The following is an 18,079-nucleotide window of genomic DNA, read 5'->3' as shown; positions in this document are numbered from 1 at the left end:
ATGAGTTCGCTAGTGCTCGAGCCTTAAAACTTTCTCAGAATAAAATATCTTTCCTTCTAATTTCAGCCATTCTGGCAGCTGTTGTATTTGGATGCATAGTAAGAATTCTGGGATCCTCAGCAATAATTTCCAGAAAGCCATTTTATGCCGAAGAATATTTATTTCTTATCTCAGAAATGGGAAAATAAAATTTGAGTGTCTTTCTTCTATATTGGGAATGTTTTAAAATACTTGGGAAACTGTACACAATTTTTTTTTTCTTCAAGACATATTCTCATTGTATTTATTCCCTTACTCCTTGATTGGTTTGATTCCCTAGGTCTAAACTTTCTTGTAATCATTCCATATTTCTCATGCAAGGACGAAACTCAAGCTGGAGGTAGTAAACTGATCTGAGACTAGAAGAAACTAAATAGAAACTCTTGTGGTAGGAGAATTTATAGTTGAGGGATTTAAGATTTTATAAGGAAAAGAGGACTATGTAGATGAGGTAAAGAGTGAACCTGTGGAAGGAAGGGGTTATAAGTATCTTTTGTTTATTAAAACTAAACAAAGATACTTAAGACATTATTAATGTCATTTTATACCTAAATTAGAAATAATGGCTCTTAACCTGTTCATTTCTATTTACTGTCCCTTACTTTGCTGAGGGTTTTTTCATTTGTCTGTTTTTTTGGGGGTTTTTTTGGTATCCTGAACATTTTAAAGACTTCCTGGTTTTTCAGCTTGGGAAGCGTCCTTCATCCTTCATCCTCATACAGCTCATTCCCTCCTCACATACGACACCTGCATATCTGCTAAGAGTCGGTACAATTTTCTTCCTCATCAGGGCTCATTCTCAGTGTTGTTGCAAGAACACTTCCTCTTCTGCCATCCACTGCAGCTCCTTTTCTTACCCCCACCTACAGTTGCTTCTTTACACACAGTCCACTGCAGGATGTAGGATTTGGCTAATGTGGATATGTCAGAGCCAGAATTCTCGTGGGTATTACCAAGTTCTCAGATACTCACAGCTTGCAGAAGAGAGATTTAAGGTTGGGCAGGATTGCTGTCCTCTGAAGTGGTAAGTGTAGCCATCTGTGTACTGGGACCTTTCTTTGTACTCGTTTCTATATTCCAGAGATTCAGTTACTCTAAGAACAACAATGTGTTCTGATTTTCTTTTAGGTCTATTGTGACCTTCAGATTTTATTGGCCCCTTATGAACACCGAGCATATTGATTTTATTTGGATAGTACTGTTGTTTTCTAAATTACTCTTCATGCTCTAGACAGCTAACATTAAATCTGTCTGGTGTTTTAAATCTCTCTACTATTGAACAATACGCTTAGAATAAATACACTTAGAGGAGTAGTGGAAAGATGGGGGGAACAGGTTAGGCATGGAAGGTCTTAAGGCAAGATGAGCAGTTTCAGTTCCTTAAACACGAGGGAAGCAACACAGGTTTTGAAGCAGGAGAGTGACGTCATGTAAGCTAGGCTTTAGGGAGATGCTTGGACACTGGTATATAGGACCGGCTGGAAGGAAGAAAGAAAGATTGGAGGCAGGAAAGACTGAAGGACCATTATCATAAGGAAAGTTTGTTAATTACTGGCAATATGAAAATATAAAGAATGCTTCTAACTCTAGGTTATTGGTATGTTCATTGAGCTGCAGTGGGATTTTGTTGACATTCCAAACTAAATATTCCCTTTCCTGAGACTTTGTACTGTGTGTCCCAATCTGGAGCAAATACAGATCAGAGAGATGAATATCTAAGCACATAGATCTGGGGTAGGAAGAAAGAATCATTACAAAAAAGTATTTACTTTGGGTAAATGAGCTCCCTTGTGTGTGTGTGTGTGAACCAGTATTTCCCTGTTGACAATTATACTTCACCTCATGTGGAACACCTAAGAAGATTAGCTTTTATGTGACACAAAAATGGTAATGTGTAGAGAGGTATGATGGCTGTTGCCTCCTCTAAAGGTGTGACTGATCGCCCCTCTTCTCCCTTGGCACCCAACTCCATAACCCCGTCTAAAATATCTTCGTGAAGTCTGTTAGGTTCCATCACATATAATGGACTTTTTGACTGTTCACTATGAAGTTGTCACCCTTGCTGACATCTTTTAAGAGGGGGAGCCTAAAGTTGAGCCCTTACGTTGCACATAACCTTTGGTGACTTCCAGCTGATGCCACAGTAAAACAGTTACTCTTACCATCACTAGCTTGCTAGCTTCTCCTAATAACACAGTAACACCTTTCAGTATAAATCAAGAATGTAGAAAGGCAGCAAATATGATTGGATTTTAAACAAACCTTGGAGTTTTTCAGTTGCTAGAAATTCTACAAAATGCACTGGCACGTCTCCTAAGGCCATGGTTGGAGTCACCTTTGCTATTTTCTTAAATCATTGATTGCAACTCATGCTTTCAGGGTGCATTTTATTGAATATGATACAAAGTGTCAAAACCGGGTCATGTAACTCTAGTGGAACAGTTTCCATAGATACTGTGACTCTGAAAGTCTCTCTCTTCCTTTCCAGTGAACTTGGAGAAATTCCCACACTAAAAACACTACAAGTTTTTGGAATCGTGCCAGACAGTACCCTTCAGCTGTTAAAGGAAGCCCTTCCTCATCTACAGATCAATTGCTCCCATTTTACCACCATTGCCAGGCCCACTGTTGGCAACAAAAGCAACCCGGAGATATGGGGCATCAAATGTCGACTGACATTGCAAAAGCCCACCTGTCTATGAAGTATTTATTGCAGGATGGTGTCTCCTTTTTTTTGGAACAGGGAAAATAGTAGGAAGCCCAACTGCCGGAGTACTCAGCTATTTTTATTCTTGGTTTTCCCGTTGCCTTCATCCTGCAAGTATATCCAAGAAGCATTTGAGAGAGAAAACTATGAAGTGTTGCTTTTTATAAATGACTATAAAAGCTTCTGTCACTGCTATGCCCTTACGAGCCTAAGTGTAGGACTTAACGAAATTTTAGGAAAGTGAGCCTGTAAGTTCACGATATCTTAAAGAGCAAAATTTGAGCCGTCTCTTTCAGTGCCCTTATTAAATCTGTTTAGACTCAAGCTTAAAAATCACCAGCAAATCATTTTCATGATTCTGTATGGTAACTTAACTTTCCTATTTAATTCTCTAGTATTGCTTTGTAAGACATAGATTGCTGTTTGTATTGTGTGGGCTGAACAGTAAGAATCATAGGATGGGAGATTTGTGGCAATCTTTTCTGGGGATAGAAAAAGAAATATGCACATTTCAACTTTGCCTTTTCATTTGTTAGGTGCTTGGAAGTGACTAGCCCTGAGAAATCCACCTTAAAACCTAAGTAAAAAACAACCAACCAACCAGCCAGAGGTACAGAGTTGACGTAGAATTTGAAGGTTCAGGAGGCAGCTTCCTATGACAGGTTAATCTGCAGTCCCCTGTAAATCACATGGATGAAGTAAACTTGACTCATTTCCCAGAATTCTAAATGAGCTGAAGAGATATAATTGTGGTCTTGTGACTTTATGATCGAATGATGTTAACGTGGGTTCTTTAGCTTTTTAAATGCCTTGCTTTGTTTTAGAAACGTGGTAATAACCAATCAGTCTCTGTTCTGGAAATGCTGATGGAAGGCTGAACTGAAGTTGCCTGCCATTTTCTTTCCTTGCTGAGGTCCTTGAAGTTATTTTTGTATTACTCTGGAATCAAGTACTTTTAATCGTCCTTTGTTTTTTTAAAGTGTCTCCCACAATGGTTGCTTGAAACTACCCATTTTACAAGGTTACTGGACCTAAAGTTCCCTCAGAAGAACTGCATGTTCCTCTCAATCACAAATACAATAGAAGCAGCTGTATGTTCCCTAGTTTCAGAGCAGAAAGCACAGCGTGCACCTGCACACAAGTTAACTCAGGTGTTGAACCTTTTGTAGCATCAGTGATTTTTTAAAATGGCACACAGTAGAAGCAAGAGAGTTAAATTCTACTTAAAACACACACACACACATACACACACACACACAAAACACTAATTTCTTGTGTAAATTGATGACCTCCCCATATGTGCAAAATGGAATAGAAAAGCCAAAACCTACCATTTCTATTAACATTGTTTTTTTTAATCAGATTTTTCAAATGTTACAAATAATGGTATGAAGTGCCCTTATCGGCCTGTATCTAAGGAAGAACATTTTAAAGTAGTTATACTGGAAATGATTATGTTTCAATTTTGTAGTAGTTAAAAAGTGCTAAATACTACTTGAAATTCTTGTTTACAGATTAGTGACGAGGGCCGGTGATAGGATCCGGTTGCACTGACTTCCGGATGCCCTCAAACATGCAGTACTTCCAAACTCAAGTCCAGCCATAAGCTATTTTGCTAACATGTCAGAGTAATCTGTATTTTTGTATGTGATTTCTACTTTTATAGACTTGTTTTAAAATAAAGAACATTTTTATAAAAATGAGTACTTCATCTAAGTTGTATTTTTTTCTTTCTCTTTTCCTTAAGTACTGTAGTTAAAATTATGACTTATTTCACTTAGCATAATCCTGTCAAGATCCATCCATGTTGTCGCAAATGGTAAGATTTTATTTTTTTATGGCTGAATAATATTCCTGTGTGTGTGTGTGTGTGTGTGTGTGTGTGTGTGTGATGAAAATACTAACTCGAAAAGTATATTAACCTCTATGTTCATTGTAGCATCATTTACAATCACCAAGATATGGAAACAACCTAAATGTCCATTGATGGATGAATGGATAAAGAAAAGGTGGTATGTATTAATATCTTCTACCCATTTTTCAATCGGATTGGTTTTTCGTTTAGTTTTTTGCTATTGAGTTGTATGAGTTCTTTATATATTTTTGAATATTAACCCCTTATCAGATATATGACTTGTAAATATTTTCTCCCGTTCGGTAGTTCGCCTTTTCGTTTTGTTGATGGCTCCCTTGCTGTGCAGAAACTTTTTAGTTTGATATAGTCCTCCTTTGTTTATTTTTGCTTTAGTTGCCTTTGCTTTTGGCAAAAAACAAAACAAAACAAACAAAAACATCACCAAGACCAATGTCAAAAAACTTACTGCCTATGTTTTCTTCTAGGAGTTTTATGGTTTCAGGTCTTACATTCAAGTCTATAATCCATTTTGAGTTAATTTTTGTGTATGGTGTAAAATTGTGGTCCAGTTTCCCCAACACCATTTATTGAAGAGACTGTTCTTTCCCTATTGTATATTTTTGGCTCCTTTGTCGTAAATTAATTGAACGTATATGCATGAGTTTATTTCTGGGTTCTCTGTTTTGTTCCATTGATCTATGTGTCTGTTTTTATGGCAGTACCATGTTGTTTTGATAACTATAGCCTGTAATATAGTTTAAAATTAGGGAGTGTGATGCCTCCAGCTTTGTTCTTTATCAAAATTGCTTTGGCTATTTGGGGACTTTTGTGGTTCCATACAAATTGTAGGATTGGTCATTCTATTTCTGTGAAAAATGCCATGAAGTTTTGATAGGAATTGCATTGAGTCTGTAGATTGCTTTGGGTAGTATAGAGATTTTAACAATATGTAAACTCTTCCAATCCATGAGCACAAAATATCTTTCCATTTATTTGTCTTCAGTTTCATCAGTTTCTTATAGTTTTCAGTGTACAAGTCTTTGACTTCACTCATTAAATTTATTTCTAAGTATTTTATTATTTTTGATACACCTATAAATGGAATTGTTTTCTTAATTTACCTGATAGTTCATTATTAGTTTGTAGAAATGCAACAGATTTCTATATTATTGATTTCGTATCCTGAAACTTTACTGACGGGGAGAGGCACTAATAAGTCCAGGGACCGGGAAAACTAGAAAGAAATCTCTTTCCATTGGATTCCCAAACCCTGGGACAGGCAAAAAGGCAACTCCTCTTGTTACCATGGCTCTCGCCAAAGTCGAAGTTACCTGAGGGTCTAAACTTACAAGGTAAGCACTTCATCCTCTAATATTAACAAATCCTGGTTCTGTGTCAAAGATTAGCAGTGAATGAAGTGAACAGGGCACAGAGTAATACATAGCAATGGAGAAAAGACTTGAAATATTTTGGGAAAATCTGGTTTTCAAATAATGACCCCATAAGAGTTAAGGAAGTGAAACAAAAAAGAAGAAATAACAATAGTTTAATTTTATTCACATACAGTTGCCATTAAAGGTTAATTCATAAAAACATTTTGGCTATTCTAACATCCTTTGCCTCTCATCAACTCTTACAAATAATACTCACCACACAGCAGAAATATTAGAAGTTATACTGCAAATGGAGCACATTAAGTGTTTTTTAACCCTTTAAAATATGGCTTATGAACAATTTTACACAGGTTACCTATTAATATGTTACATATTAACATCTATGATACCATTATGGACAAATTTCCTTGATCTTAAAGACAGAGTTGGCATTTTTGTCAAAAAGGCATTTTAAATCTAGGGGAGTTTCTATACTTCTTTATAAAGTATATCATTTTTAAATCAAACTGGAAACTAGACACAACTGTTTTTTTTTGTATGCATCATGTGAACTCTTTGCTAGTGAGTATCTATTGCAGATACCATTAACTAAGAAAAGAAAAGCAGATTCTTGTTCTGGATATACATCACAACTCAGGTTACTTTTGTATAATAATATTTATACAAAAAAATCTGACAAGAACCTGTTAAATGTTGGGAAAACTAAGAGCACTCAATGTAATTATACATCCTAGCTTTTACAGATTGTACTTCTGAGTTCACTAGACTCAAGTTTTATCAAGATATAGTCTGTTTCATTCATCAGTGTATGAGTATATCCAGCACTTGATACAGCATTGCACAGAATGGGCTTTCAATAAATATTTCAACGATTAAACAAAAATTTTTAACAGCAAGTGAAAACACATACAAATTTGAATAAATGGCATGAGAATATCAATGGTCTCATGATGCAGCAACAGATGCTTTTTGTAAAAATTCTAAGAGTACGTGTAAGTAGATCAAGAATTAGATGAAAATAATTTCCTCCCCAAATAAAGGAACTCTCATGGGCGGGGAGGGGGCAGCCGAGGCAAGCCATAACATTTTATCCTCCAAAGCTAATGTGTGAGACTTGGCATATGAGCTAGGTGAAAACTACCATGATATTAAAAGTAGGGCAATTCCACAACTAATGTTGTGGAATATTTATTAAATATTTTGCATATTTATTAAAGAACCCATTTTCTTTCTGACAATACTCCAAATACTAGATGAAAATATTTTTTAAGGGTTTGACCAAACTCCTAACAGAATATGTCTAATAAGTTCATCCTTTTAGTCTTTGAATCCATGTTAGAGAGTTTTAAATATGGAAGAAATCTATTAGACTCAAATCAATTTTTTAAAAATTGTCCAGGACCTCAAATAGCTATTGGATAATTAGTACATTTGTAACAGCATCATGATTTTCTCCAGTTATAAGTATTTCACCCAGCACTGTCAAAACTAACCTGAAAGTCAATTAAATGAAAACTATAATTTCAAAAATGATTGTGAACTTTTTAAATCAATAAAGAGTCATAACAAGATCACTGTGTTTTGAAATTAGAAAATTCTTAGCACATATAAAAACATATTTACCTACTTCAGTTAGGTCAATGTCAGGATTTATCAAAATTCTGCATTAAAATTTTTTTAAAATCTTGATTTTTAGGTGCTATAAAAAATATACACTAACCAAATGATACGTGTTTGTTCTGACCAATTCTACAAAGTTTGGAGGAAAGGGAAGGAAAAAAGTTAAATTTCAAATCCTAAACATTTAATCCCTTATTTGGACCTACCTCTCTAAGTTTAAAAAGATATCAGCACTCTTGGATACCAATCATTAAGTAATATAGAAATTTCCCTGGTATCAATTCTAAACTGTTTAGTTCATCCATTTTCTTATATAGGGAACATCTTTTCCATCAGAATCCAACAGAAGAATAATGCAAATCTCACCTTCTTAGTCACCTTTGAGCCCAAGGCCAGCTAGTCTCAACAGTAACCAACAAATGTAGCTTTATAACTGGTAGTCTGTTTCTGCAGTAGAGTATTTTCTCAGTAATCAAAATTTGTCATCTGAGGAAATCTTTCACTGTTCGAGAAGCACAGTTCGAAGTTCATCTTCTTTATTGATCATCATTGAAGCAATTGCTCCGTCATTAAACTCAAAAGAAGTTCCTCCATCCACAACCATACAGGCATCCCAACAACGAGAACGAACACAAACCCTAAGCAAAAAGCAACATTTCATTAAATATTAAAAGTTTTCTTAACCCTAAATAATGTTTTCTTTAAAATGTTTAATTTTTATCTGAACTGGTAGATCGTTGGGCCTGGATTTTAAAAATCAAGTTGCTATTTGGTATGAGAGAATTAGTAACTATGTAAATATATGGGTACATTATCAAAATCTCAAATTTAAATGTTTAGGATACCTCCATTCACCCAAACATCTGAGTGAACAAGTTCAGACTTGATGGAACTGACAGGCTTTCTTCATGTTTGAATGTTGAGTTATTGCCATTATAAGTATTTTAAGTATTGAGCATGAATGTAACTATTTTCATGTAAAACTTTTAAACTGAAGTAAAAGTTCTTTTACTTAAGTAAAAGAAGAAGCACAAATTATTAGGGTACAGCTCAACACACTTGTGTAATCATTCCCCAAATCAGGAATCAAGTGTGACCCAGTTCCCAGGAAGCTCCCTCACTGCCCTCTCCCAATCACTGCCCAGCCCCTCCTTCCAAGCACATCCACTGTCCTAATTTCAGTCACTAGGGAAGTAATAGCTTCATCTGTTCTTGAACTTTATATAAATGGGAGAATATAGTATGTATGCTTGAGTCTGGCTTCTTTTGCTCAATAGTACGTTGGTGAAATTCATCCTTGTTATTACAAGTGGATATATACCTATGCTATTATTCAGCTTTAGTAGGTAATTACCAAATAATTTTCCTAACAGTAGTGTATAAAGTTTCAGTTGCTCCACCATACCAACAACTGGTATTTTAGCCAGTCTGGTGGGTGTGTATGGTATCGTATTACGTAGTTTTAATTTGCATTTCCCAGGTGAATAATAAGGTAAAGGACATTTTTCATATGTTTATCAGCCATTTGGCTATCCTCTTTTGTGAAGTGCCTGTCTAAGACCTTTGGCCATTTTACTATTGGGTTACCTGTCTTTTTCTTACTGTTCTGCTGGAATTCTAATATATTATAGCGGGGTTACCAAAAAAATGTATACACATGACTTGTATTCATCTTTTGTTATCGGTATAATATTGAATATTACAATTTTAATACAGTTCTTTTCCTTTCTTAAACTGTGTGTACATTTTTTTGGCACCCTCTGTATATCCTGGATATGAGTCCATTGCTGGATATAGGTACTGTAAATATCTCACTCTGTGGCTTGCCTTTTCATTTTTTATTGGTGTCTTCATTAGTACAAGTTCTTAATCCTAATGTACTCAATTTGTAAATCTTTGGTTGTTAAAATGCTTTCTATGATGTGCTTAAGAAATACTTTCCAACCACCAAAGTCATGCAGCTAGTCTCCTATTTATATAAGCAAGAATTTAAATGAGTCTTGAGTACAGATTTCTTGATTAATTAAAATCGATTCTCAAATGAGTTAAGTGATTTTTAAGTAAGATGAGTTTGTTTTTTAAGTGTCTTTCTTGGAAAAAAAAGCAATGATATATTTTCAAAAAAGAAAATATGCACACTATAAGCAGCAATTTCAAATTAAACTGTTCTCTGCTTGCCGTGAAACAGATTACATTTTTCCATAATTATAGTAAGTTTTCTTGTTAGTTTGGAAAATTGGAAAACCTTTACAAAATAAGAAATCATTTTCATTTATGTATATCCTCCCCCTTAAAAATAAAAAACACGCAAATTTAACAGATGTGGGAGGGAAAAGAATTCTTCTCTGAAGGTTTACTGCTATACAATATAGATTTTACATAAATTTTATCCTGCTTTTATTCCACAGCATATGAAAAAAAGTTGCTTTCCAGTTAGTTTCTTTTAAAATGATAATTCGATTTTATTGTGGTCTTAATGCAGTAAAAAAAAAAAAAAGACAAATCTACATCACCCAATTAAGTAATTATGCTCCTTCTATTCAGTTTCTCTAAAATGATACATTAAGTTTTGAAAGAAAATACCATTTTAGCCTGGTTAGCATGATACCGAAGGTTCTACTCCCACCAAATTTAGTTTGAATGAAATGAATACTTATAAAACCAAGTGTGCTTTATAATACAAGAGATGAAAAACAGTCAGTCACAGTTTAGAAGCTTACTTTGAGGTGAAACAGCGCTGACGACTGCTTGAGAAAACTCTGTTTGCTATTGGTTCTCGAATACTGAAAAGTATTTTGGGTTCTTCTGGACTGTAGAGCAGTGATTCATTATATTCATTTGTTACTATGAAGAAAGAAAAACCAAATATTAGCACTTTCAAAAAACTTGAGAAGTGCAAAATGAACTATCCCCAACTTAAAAGCAGTTCTGTTCCAAAGATCTGTTTGCTAGCAAGTTTCTTGGAACTCACAAAATAGTCCATTAAAAAAAACAAAACACCTTATAAATGAGGAGTAGGTTCCAAGATTAGCCCACAGAAGCCTACATCACTGACAATATAGAAGAAATAAATACATTTAGGAAAAAGGAAAAAAAATACAAAGTTAATTATTAAACAAAAATAAGAGGAACTAGTTTATGGCACTCAAAAATGAAACTTGAGTTGCCATATTCCCCCTGCCAAATTCTTACCAAAATACCATGTCAAAGAGTTTATGAGCATAATTATAAGTTAATAACCTTGCTACAAAATGCAGTCTCAAACAATGACAAGTCATATGCTTTCTCTACTGAAAATGCCTTTACTCAAGATAGTTTCAGAAATCTCTGGGACCTGCTTTCTCTCTAACAAAGAGGCATGTGAGAGTTAGCATGCAAAGCACAAACTGGTTAGTCAACTGGACAAAGAAATGAGGCTTGAAAGAACGTTTAATTGAATAGCACATTAAAAGACATTACAAGACTGTCAGATAATCTAACTTCTTTACCAAAATTTCATTTGAATTATTTGGTTTCTATTAAAAAATCTAATTCACTATCAAAAATAAAAAGTTGCCTCTGGGAACACACACAAAATATGTGTTAGCTCTGAAGAAAGTAGTTCCAGAAGTAATGGTGACTGCAGCACTGGCATTCACTATTGCTTCTGAAGAGCTTCAAATCCACAGTGTAATAACATTCGTTCAGTTTATTAAGGGAAAAACAATCACTTATACCCTTAAATTAATTTACATACCTGACATAAATATCAGTTGGTCTATATACATGTTTTAAGATAAATTACATAATGAAGAATCAATTACTATAAATGCCTAATTTTCCTTTTTTTGATACAGATTTAATGCTAATGTTACCTCATAAGCCATGATTAAAATAATCTTTTAGGTCTCAAATTGAGAGAGGGCAAACAGAGTCCATTTTAGAGAAATGAAAAGGACTTCAGAGATTTAGCCCTGTTTTTAAACTACTTTAGAGGCAAACCATCTCCCCAACCAAGGAATTCTTATGTAGAAATCCAAAATACACAGATAAATGAACTGACACTGCTAAAATACTTTATCATGTATTGCTAAATCGTTTTAAAGGCAACCAACAGGAATGAAATTATTCTGATAACTCAAATTCAAGTATCTGTGCTTATGGATGGATGACAGTTACAATCTGACATGTTGATATCCATTTGTGTCTATATTTTATTTTAGCTGAATATATTTTTTAAAATCCTTACAAAGGTAAGCATATGCAACAGTAAGAGTTTGGGTTTTTTTGTTTTTTAAAATAAATTTACCTTAAAATCTTAGGATACTCTTCAATTAAACAGAGACAGTAAGAAAAGCTTTAGTTTGATGTCTGTACAAAAATGATCCTGGTAGATGAGTGAACTTTGGAGTGTTAAAATTTCATATGCAAATCAAATGAATGTGTTTTTCAGTTTAAGCTTTAAGTATTTTTTAAAATAAAATTTAAAGAATAAATTTGAAGAATCCCTATGCACCAGTGATCTACTTGTCCTCCCCCATTTTACGGTTGCGGAAGCAGAGGAGTGGAGAATGAGTCTTGCCCATAGTTCCACAGTGAGCGCCTGGTTGGTCTGGGACTGGAACCCAGATCTTCACATTCCCTGGTCAGTATCCTGTCTCCCAACAGTGCTAGTTCTCTTAAAGGACCCTGAAGTAACTGGGCAGTTGGTAGGAGATAGTTAAAGAGGACATCTTAGTGAATATGAAGATAAGCATTCACAGCTCAGTGAATTCCTTTTTGTTCAGAGGATATTAATGGCACCCTGAGTTTAGGTGTGCATTTCCCATTTGCCAGGAATGTATTTTTCTGTGCTCCCTATTCCCCAGGACATGGTTGTAGTTGCACTGTTTTTGCAATAGAGGTTATATTTCACAGCTGACAAAAATCATAATATAAAGGCCAGTTTTAAAACCTTTATTTAAAAATATTTAAAGGGATATTAAGAGCATGTTTGAGTCAAAAAGTAGTGCTTTGCTAATTAGACAAGCACAGTTTACAATAACATCCTTAAAATTGATATAGAACTTAAATGAAACTGTTAGCAATTATGATCATTTGTCACTGACCTTTCTCTATCAATTCTCTGTTCAACGGAAGACTTAAATTTCCTTGGCGTTTAGCTATTGAAAAAGGAAAGGGGGACAATATCTTGATTAAATAAAATGTTTTGTATCATATAATAGCAAACACATAATAAAACATATACATTATGTATAGCATATTATAAATATAATGTATTAATAGCAATTTTGCTACTCACCAATATTTAAAACATCTTCCACAGCCTGAGTTGCAACCCTGTTAATATTGAATGACCTAGAAACAAATACCACATAAATTCTTTCTTGTTTCATTCTAAAAACATACTAAAAATGAAAAAGGAATAATCTACTTAGTATACAAAGAACTCTGAGAAATTATCAGGGATAAAAAACAACAAAAAGACAATAGCCACCTCACCCAGTTTTAAAAAGTGTATAAAAGTACATGGACAAACAGTTCATGGACATATATGAAAAAAATGCTCAATCTTACTCATATTTAAGGAAATACAAATTAAAACAAGCTTTTTCTCAGATTTGCAAGAATTAAAAACTAACAAACAATGTATTGGCGTGGTATGGGAAAAGAAGTATTCTCATGCACTGATGGGATTGTAGAAGTTGTAGTCGGAGAGTAATTCTGCACTATTAAAATTTAAAATGAACATATTCTTCAATCTAGTATTTTATCCTACAAGATAACTCACACACAATACACAAAGATGCGTACAAAGATATTTACTGAAGCATTGTTTCTAATAGCAAAGCAACTCAAATATAAAATATATATATATCATATGAAACTGATTAAATAAATTATAGCTACACAGCAGAGTACTACCTAGATATTAAAAAGAATAAAATAGAACTGCATGTGCTGATATGGAGAGATAACTCATATGTTAAAAAAAAAACCAAAGGCATTATATAGTATATATATTACTTATCTGTTTTACTTATATTAAAAATATATATAGTGATTGTGTCTAGAAATTAGTATTAGAGAGATGAAATTAAAGGAAGACTAGCTTTTCATTGTATACCCTTTTATACTATTTAACATTCTTCAACATGTATAAGTATTTCTTTAAATCATAAGAAAGGTTAGAAATCTTTTCCCAGTATGATGCCTTACTTAACAACTTAAAAACAGATGTTAACACAAACATGAATAACTTTTAAAAGTAGCTGTCCTGGGGTCTATAAAGATGGTTAAGGAAAGGTTTAAAAAAATAAAATTCTCGGAAATTCAGAATTATTCCACTGCCTCACAACTCTTCTCATATGGCATCAGATCATCCTAATGAAAAGGAATAACCTAATGAGTCACACAGCTCTAACCTAATTCAGTGGATCTTAATTTTTTTGAGGAGGGGAGGAGTAAGAAATACTCCATATACCATTCTAACCCTACATTCTTCACATTTTGAGAAATATGAAAACATTTTAAACATCCTCTTTAAAAAAATGCAGATACACAAATTTTTACATTAAAAATTTGGGGTCATTCACAGACCAAATCCCTATGCTAAAAAAATCTAGAATCTGGCCCTTGTCTATTCTGTTTTCCACCATTGTCTGCCCTCCAATTTCACATTCCTACCACACCAAGCTCATTCTTGCCTTTGTACCTTTGTTCATTCTTACTATGTGGTAAGAAAGTACTTTAAGTGTCCTGACTTTCTTACTGTTTAGTATGAGGTCCACAATACCTATTTCACTATTATTACTATCACACACTACGAGACGTAAAGCACCTGGGGCCCTACCTGGTTCATGGCAAGAACTCAACATTGAATGAAAATGTCAAATGCAAGGGTATGTATAAGTCATACTCTAATTTCTCGGGATATCCACTTTATTGGAAGAAGATACTGTTTTAGCATTCCCTCTATTGTACATCTAAGAGTCACATAAAAATGAACTGTGTTTATTAGGGTTGCACTGAATTACATAAAGAGCAAATTATTTTGGTAACTAATATCTCCTCATTGTAGTTAAGACTTAACAACAGAAGTCTGTTTTAATATTCCTAGATTCCTATTATTAGGGATACCACAATTCAACCCAAACTAAGCCTTCTAAATTGGGATTAATTTCCTGGAGCTCAGCCAATTCATTCTACCTTTAGAAGTGGTCTGCATTCTACATCAAAGACAAACTATATGACTAAGCAGGCGTTAGCTAGCACATGACAACTTTTTTCTTGGGTCCACACCCTCACCATTCTAAGAGTTCCCATTTTAAATCAGACATAACTTCTAGTAAAGACAATGAAATAGACAAATTGAGTCTCATAGCTTCATCATCTAGTAAAACTTTCTCTCTTCACTTAAGAACATCTCCTCACCCTTACTTAAGTGTGCTACGACAGAATGTATGGAGAAAGAGGACTGGGAGCAGTCTTAAGAACAAATGGAAAAATGTATGATCCCACTTTGTAGTACTTCTCCCAGTGTCCGCAGCAAATCATGTTCCAACTAGGAAGAGGACTGAGGTGATAATGCAATAATTCAGAGACACCTGCTGTGTCCTATGTCCCATAGAAGAACTTTTGGAAATGCAAAGATGGGATAGTTAATTCCTAAACCCCCCTTTTCTCCCCTAGGCACATGGCTAGGCTATACTGTCCAACCCCTCTTGCCATCTAGCCATGTGATTGAGTTCTAGCTAAAGGAACGAGAGTGGACGTCATGGAAAGCACTTCTAACCCTGTCTTGCAAACCTCCTACACTTGACCCACCATGCCTCCACACTTGTCCTCCTGTGACTTGATGTAAATGAGCACAGCGACTTTAGGAGCTGTTTAAAATATGGTAGAGCTGCATGATGGAAGGAGCCTGGCTCCCTGAATCACCACTTGGAGGAGAAGCCACCTGCCAATTAGAACACCTACTCTTTACAAGAACAAGAAATAAACTTCTATTGTGTTAAGCCACTGATACTGGGGGTTTATCTGTCACAACAACTAGCGTATCCTTAAGTTATATATTTCCACATGTTATATTCAAAGCAAGGGCTGAGAAAGTCACATGGGAATACAAACTTATCTCCTGTATAAGAATGAAAAGAAACAGGCTAGCCTATTCTTTTCTTTCCAGTGATCTGTCAGGCATCTATAATTACATCCAGAATTTAAATCCTGCTTTCCACCATTAATTTAAATCCTGCTTTCACCATTAATTAGCCCCATAGCTTTCAGCAAGTCAGTTAACATCTCAGATTCTTTATACTCTATCAATGAACAATAAAATCACCTACTTCCAGAGTAGTTTTGAGAATTTAAATAATATACTTAGTTTGGGACAAAGAAAATGCACAGAATTGGTAGTGTGGTAAGATAAAAATTATTAACGTATAGAAATGTATAGCTTTCTCTCAGCCTGTAGGATTCTCTTCTCTCCCCCCATTTTCTGAAGAGAAAAAGGACAGAAGATGAATGGGAAATGCAATCGTAGCAAAAGAAGTATCAGTAATGGGAGTGGGAGGGCAGAACATGTTAGAAGTAAGCTGCATAGGCTGCGCAGGGACTGAATAACCAAGATGGCAGAGACAGGATATGGTTAGTGCGAGAGAGTTCTATACCAGAGCACAGGAGACAACCGGGGATACAATAAGCAACACAGAAAAGATGAAAATTCTAATCTAAGCCGTACTTACGCCAAAGCAACATCAACAGAGGACTCAACTATAAGATGTATGGCAGAGGAAGGGGGAATGCATGGCAACTTACGGGCTATTCTTTATGCTCTTCTCACTATGGAAAGGTTGAAAACTAAAACTATCAAAATTACACGTACACACACACACACACACACACACACAAGGCAGAAGTCAAAGCCCACTGCCTTTAGCATAAGCACTATTTCAGTGAGATTAGCAAATTTACCTTGATAATTCTTCAATACAGCCTAGGGACTCATCTTTCAACTGTGTGATGTCTAGAGAGCTCCCCCTCTCCAATGAAAAAGGCATTGGTTTTGTAGTCAAGCACACCTGTGCCTGTATCCAGGTTCTGACACTTACTAGTGGTGTGACCTCAGCCTAATTATCTGTCTTTGCTAAGCCTCATTTTCTTCCTTTACAAAATAAGAGATACTACTTTCTTGCAGGATTTTTCTAAGGATTATAGTCAAGGTATAAAAAGTACCTGGCACAGTATATTCAAAGGAACAGGGGCTAAATAACTGAGAGTTTGTATTATAATGCATAAAATGTAACTTACAGAATCACAGAAGTTTAGAAGATAAAGTAATCTTACTATTTTATTTGTTCCATTTCCCTCGTTTTGCAGAAAAAGAAACTTGTACACAGTGACAAAGATAGTCAGTGGTTTAGCCAGGTTTCTTAACTTCCAGGCCAGTACTCTTTTCAATAATAATCATTTTGCTCATTTTTAAAGGATGAGGATACTGAGAGAAGAAAAGGGAAAGGATATGGGAAACTTTCTAATTCTCAATCTAGTTTTCAACAAGTAACACACCATGTTGAGCAGAAAAGATGTTACGAAATTATAGCTGTTAATGTTTTCAATTTATGAGATGGTTACAAAATAATTTTATAGCATATTATATGATTAATTTTATTGTTTCAAATAATTAATAGAAAAGTCACTTTAGAAATACAGTTCTTCTCACTGGCCCTCAGGAAAATAAGGTCTTAACCAATCTTTTTAAATAATACTTTTCATTTTTTCCCAAAGGTTCATTTACTTGACTAAGACTAGGATTTTTTTTAAGATTTTTAAGTTAATGAGTACTTATGAATGAACTGATATGATGTCTGAAAATTATGTCAAAATAATATGGGATGAGAGGAGATAGGGGAACAGAGGAAACAAGATTGGGCATGAGTGGATAAGAACTGAATCTGGCTAATGGGTAGATGGGGATTCATTATACTATTTTGCCTACTCTTGTATATATTTAAAATTTTCCACAATAAAAACTTTTAAAAAGTTGTGCTGAAAAATAGGAAATAAAACTCCATTTTATACTATCCAAACTTAAGAGCACATTTTGATAAGCACTGTTTTAGCTGTATTAGTGAATGTGTATTCATTTATTCAGAAAGTATTTGCACAAATATCTACTAGGTACTGTGCTATGCATACAAAAAAATTAAGCTGGGGGAAAAAACACTAATCACCATCCTAAATGCCTCAAGTTGCTCAAACTAGCTGGGTATTAGCTTACTAGATAAATAATAATGTGGTAAGTGCTATAATAGTGTAATGAGAAAAAAGTGCTGGGGAAGGACAAAAATGGGATTAATTATGATTATGAAAGGAACTAAGGTTTCCTACAGAGAATGATATTTGAAGGCTATTTTTCAGCCAGTGGATGGAAAGTGGAGAGTGTTCAAACATTCATTGCAGAAAGAAGTTGCACTGAGGAAAAAC

The 18,079-nt window shown here is 34.6% G+C and overlaps 2 protein-coding genes across 4 annotated transcripts in view; one reads left to right on the top strand and one right to left on the bottom strand.

Moving 5' to 3' along the window:
• The window catches only part of SKP2 (S-phase kinase associated protein 2), a 31,278-nt gene extending 26,829 nt beyond the window's left edge, over nucleotides 1–4,449 (top strand). The window contains exon 10 of the mRNA XM_019737226.2: nucleotides 2,528–4,449. Coding sequence (XP_019592785.1) covers nucleotides 2,528–2,741 — 214 coding nt within the window. The 3' untranslated portion in view covers nucleotides 2,742–4,449. The remainder of the gene's footprint in view (nucleotides 1–2,527) is intronic.
• A 1,681-nt stretch (nucleotides 4,450–6,130) lies between these two features.
• NADK2 (NAD kinase 2, mitochondrial) overlaps nucleotides 6,131–18,079 on the bottom strand; it is a 42,464-nt gene continuing 30,515 nt past the window's right edge. For all 3 annotated transcript variants that reach the window (XM_019737224.2, XM_019737223.2, XM_019737225.2), the window contains 4 exons: nucleotides 12,897–12,952; nucleotides 12,703–12,756; nucleotides 10,336–10,459; nucleotides 6,131–8,253 (listed from right to left, as the gene is read on the bottom strand). In XM_019737224.2, coding sequence (XP_019592783.1) covers nucleotides 8,115–8,253; nucleotides 10,336–10,459; nucleotides 12,703–12,756; nucleotides 12,897–12,952 — 373 coding nt within the window. In that variant the 3' untranslated portion in view covers nucleotides 6,131–8,114. The remainder of the gene's footprint in view (nucleotides 8,254–10,335; nucleotides 10,460–12,702; nucleotides 12,757–12,896; nucleotides 12,953–18,079) is intronic.

The sequence above is a fragment of the Rhinolophus sinicus genome, linkage group LG03, assembly GCF_036562045.2.
Source record: "Rhinolophus sinicus isolate RSC01 linkage group LG03, ASM3656204v1, whole genome shotgun sequence".
NCBI classification, from domain to species: domain Eukaryota; kingdom Metazoa; phylum Chordata; class Mammalia; order Chiroptera; family Rhinolophidae; genus Rhinolophus; species Rhinolophus sinicus.
Note: the sequence above shows the minus strand (reverse complement) of the source record. Positions and strands in the feature narration are given on the sequence as shown.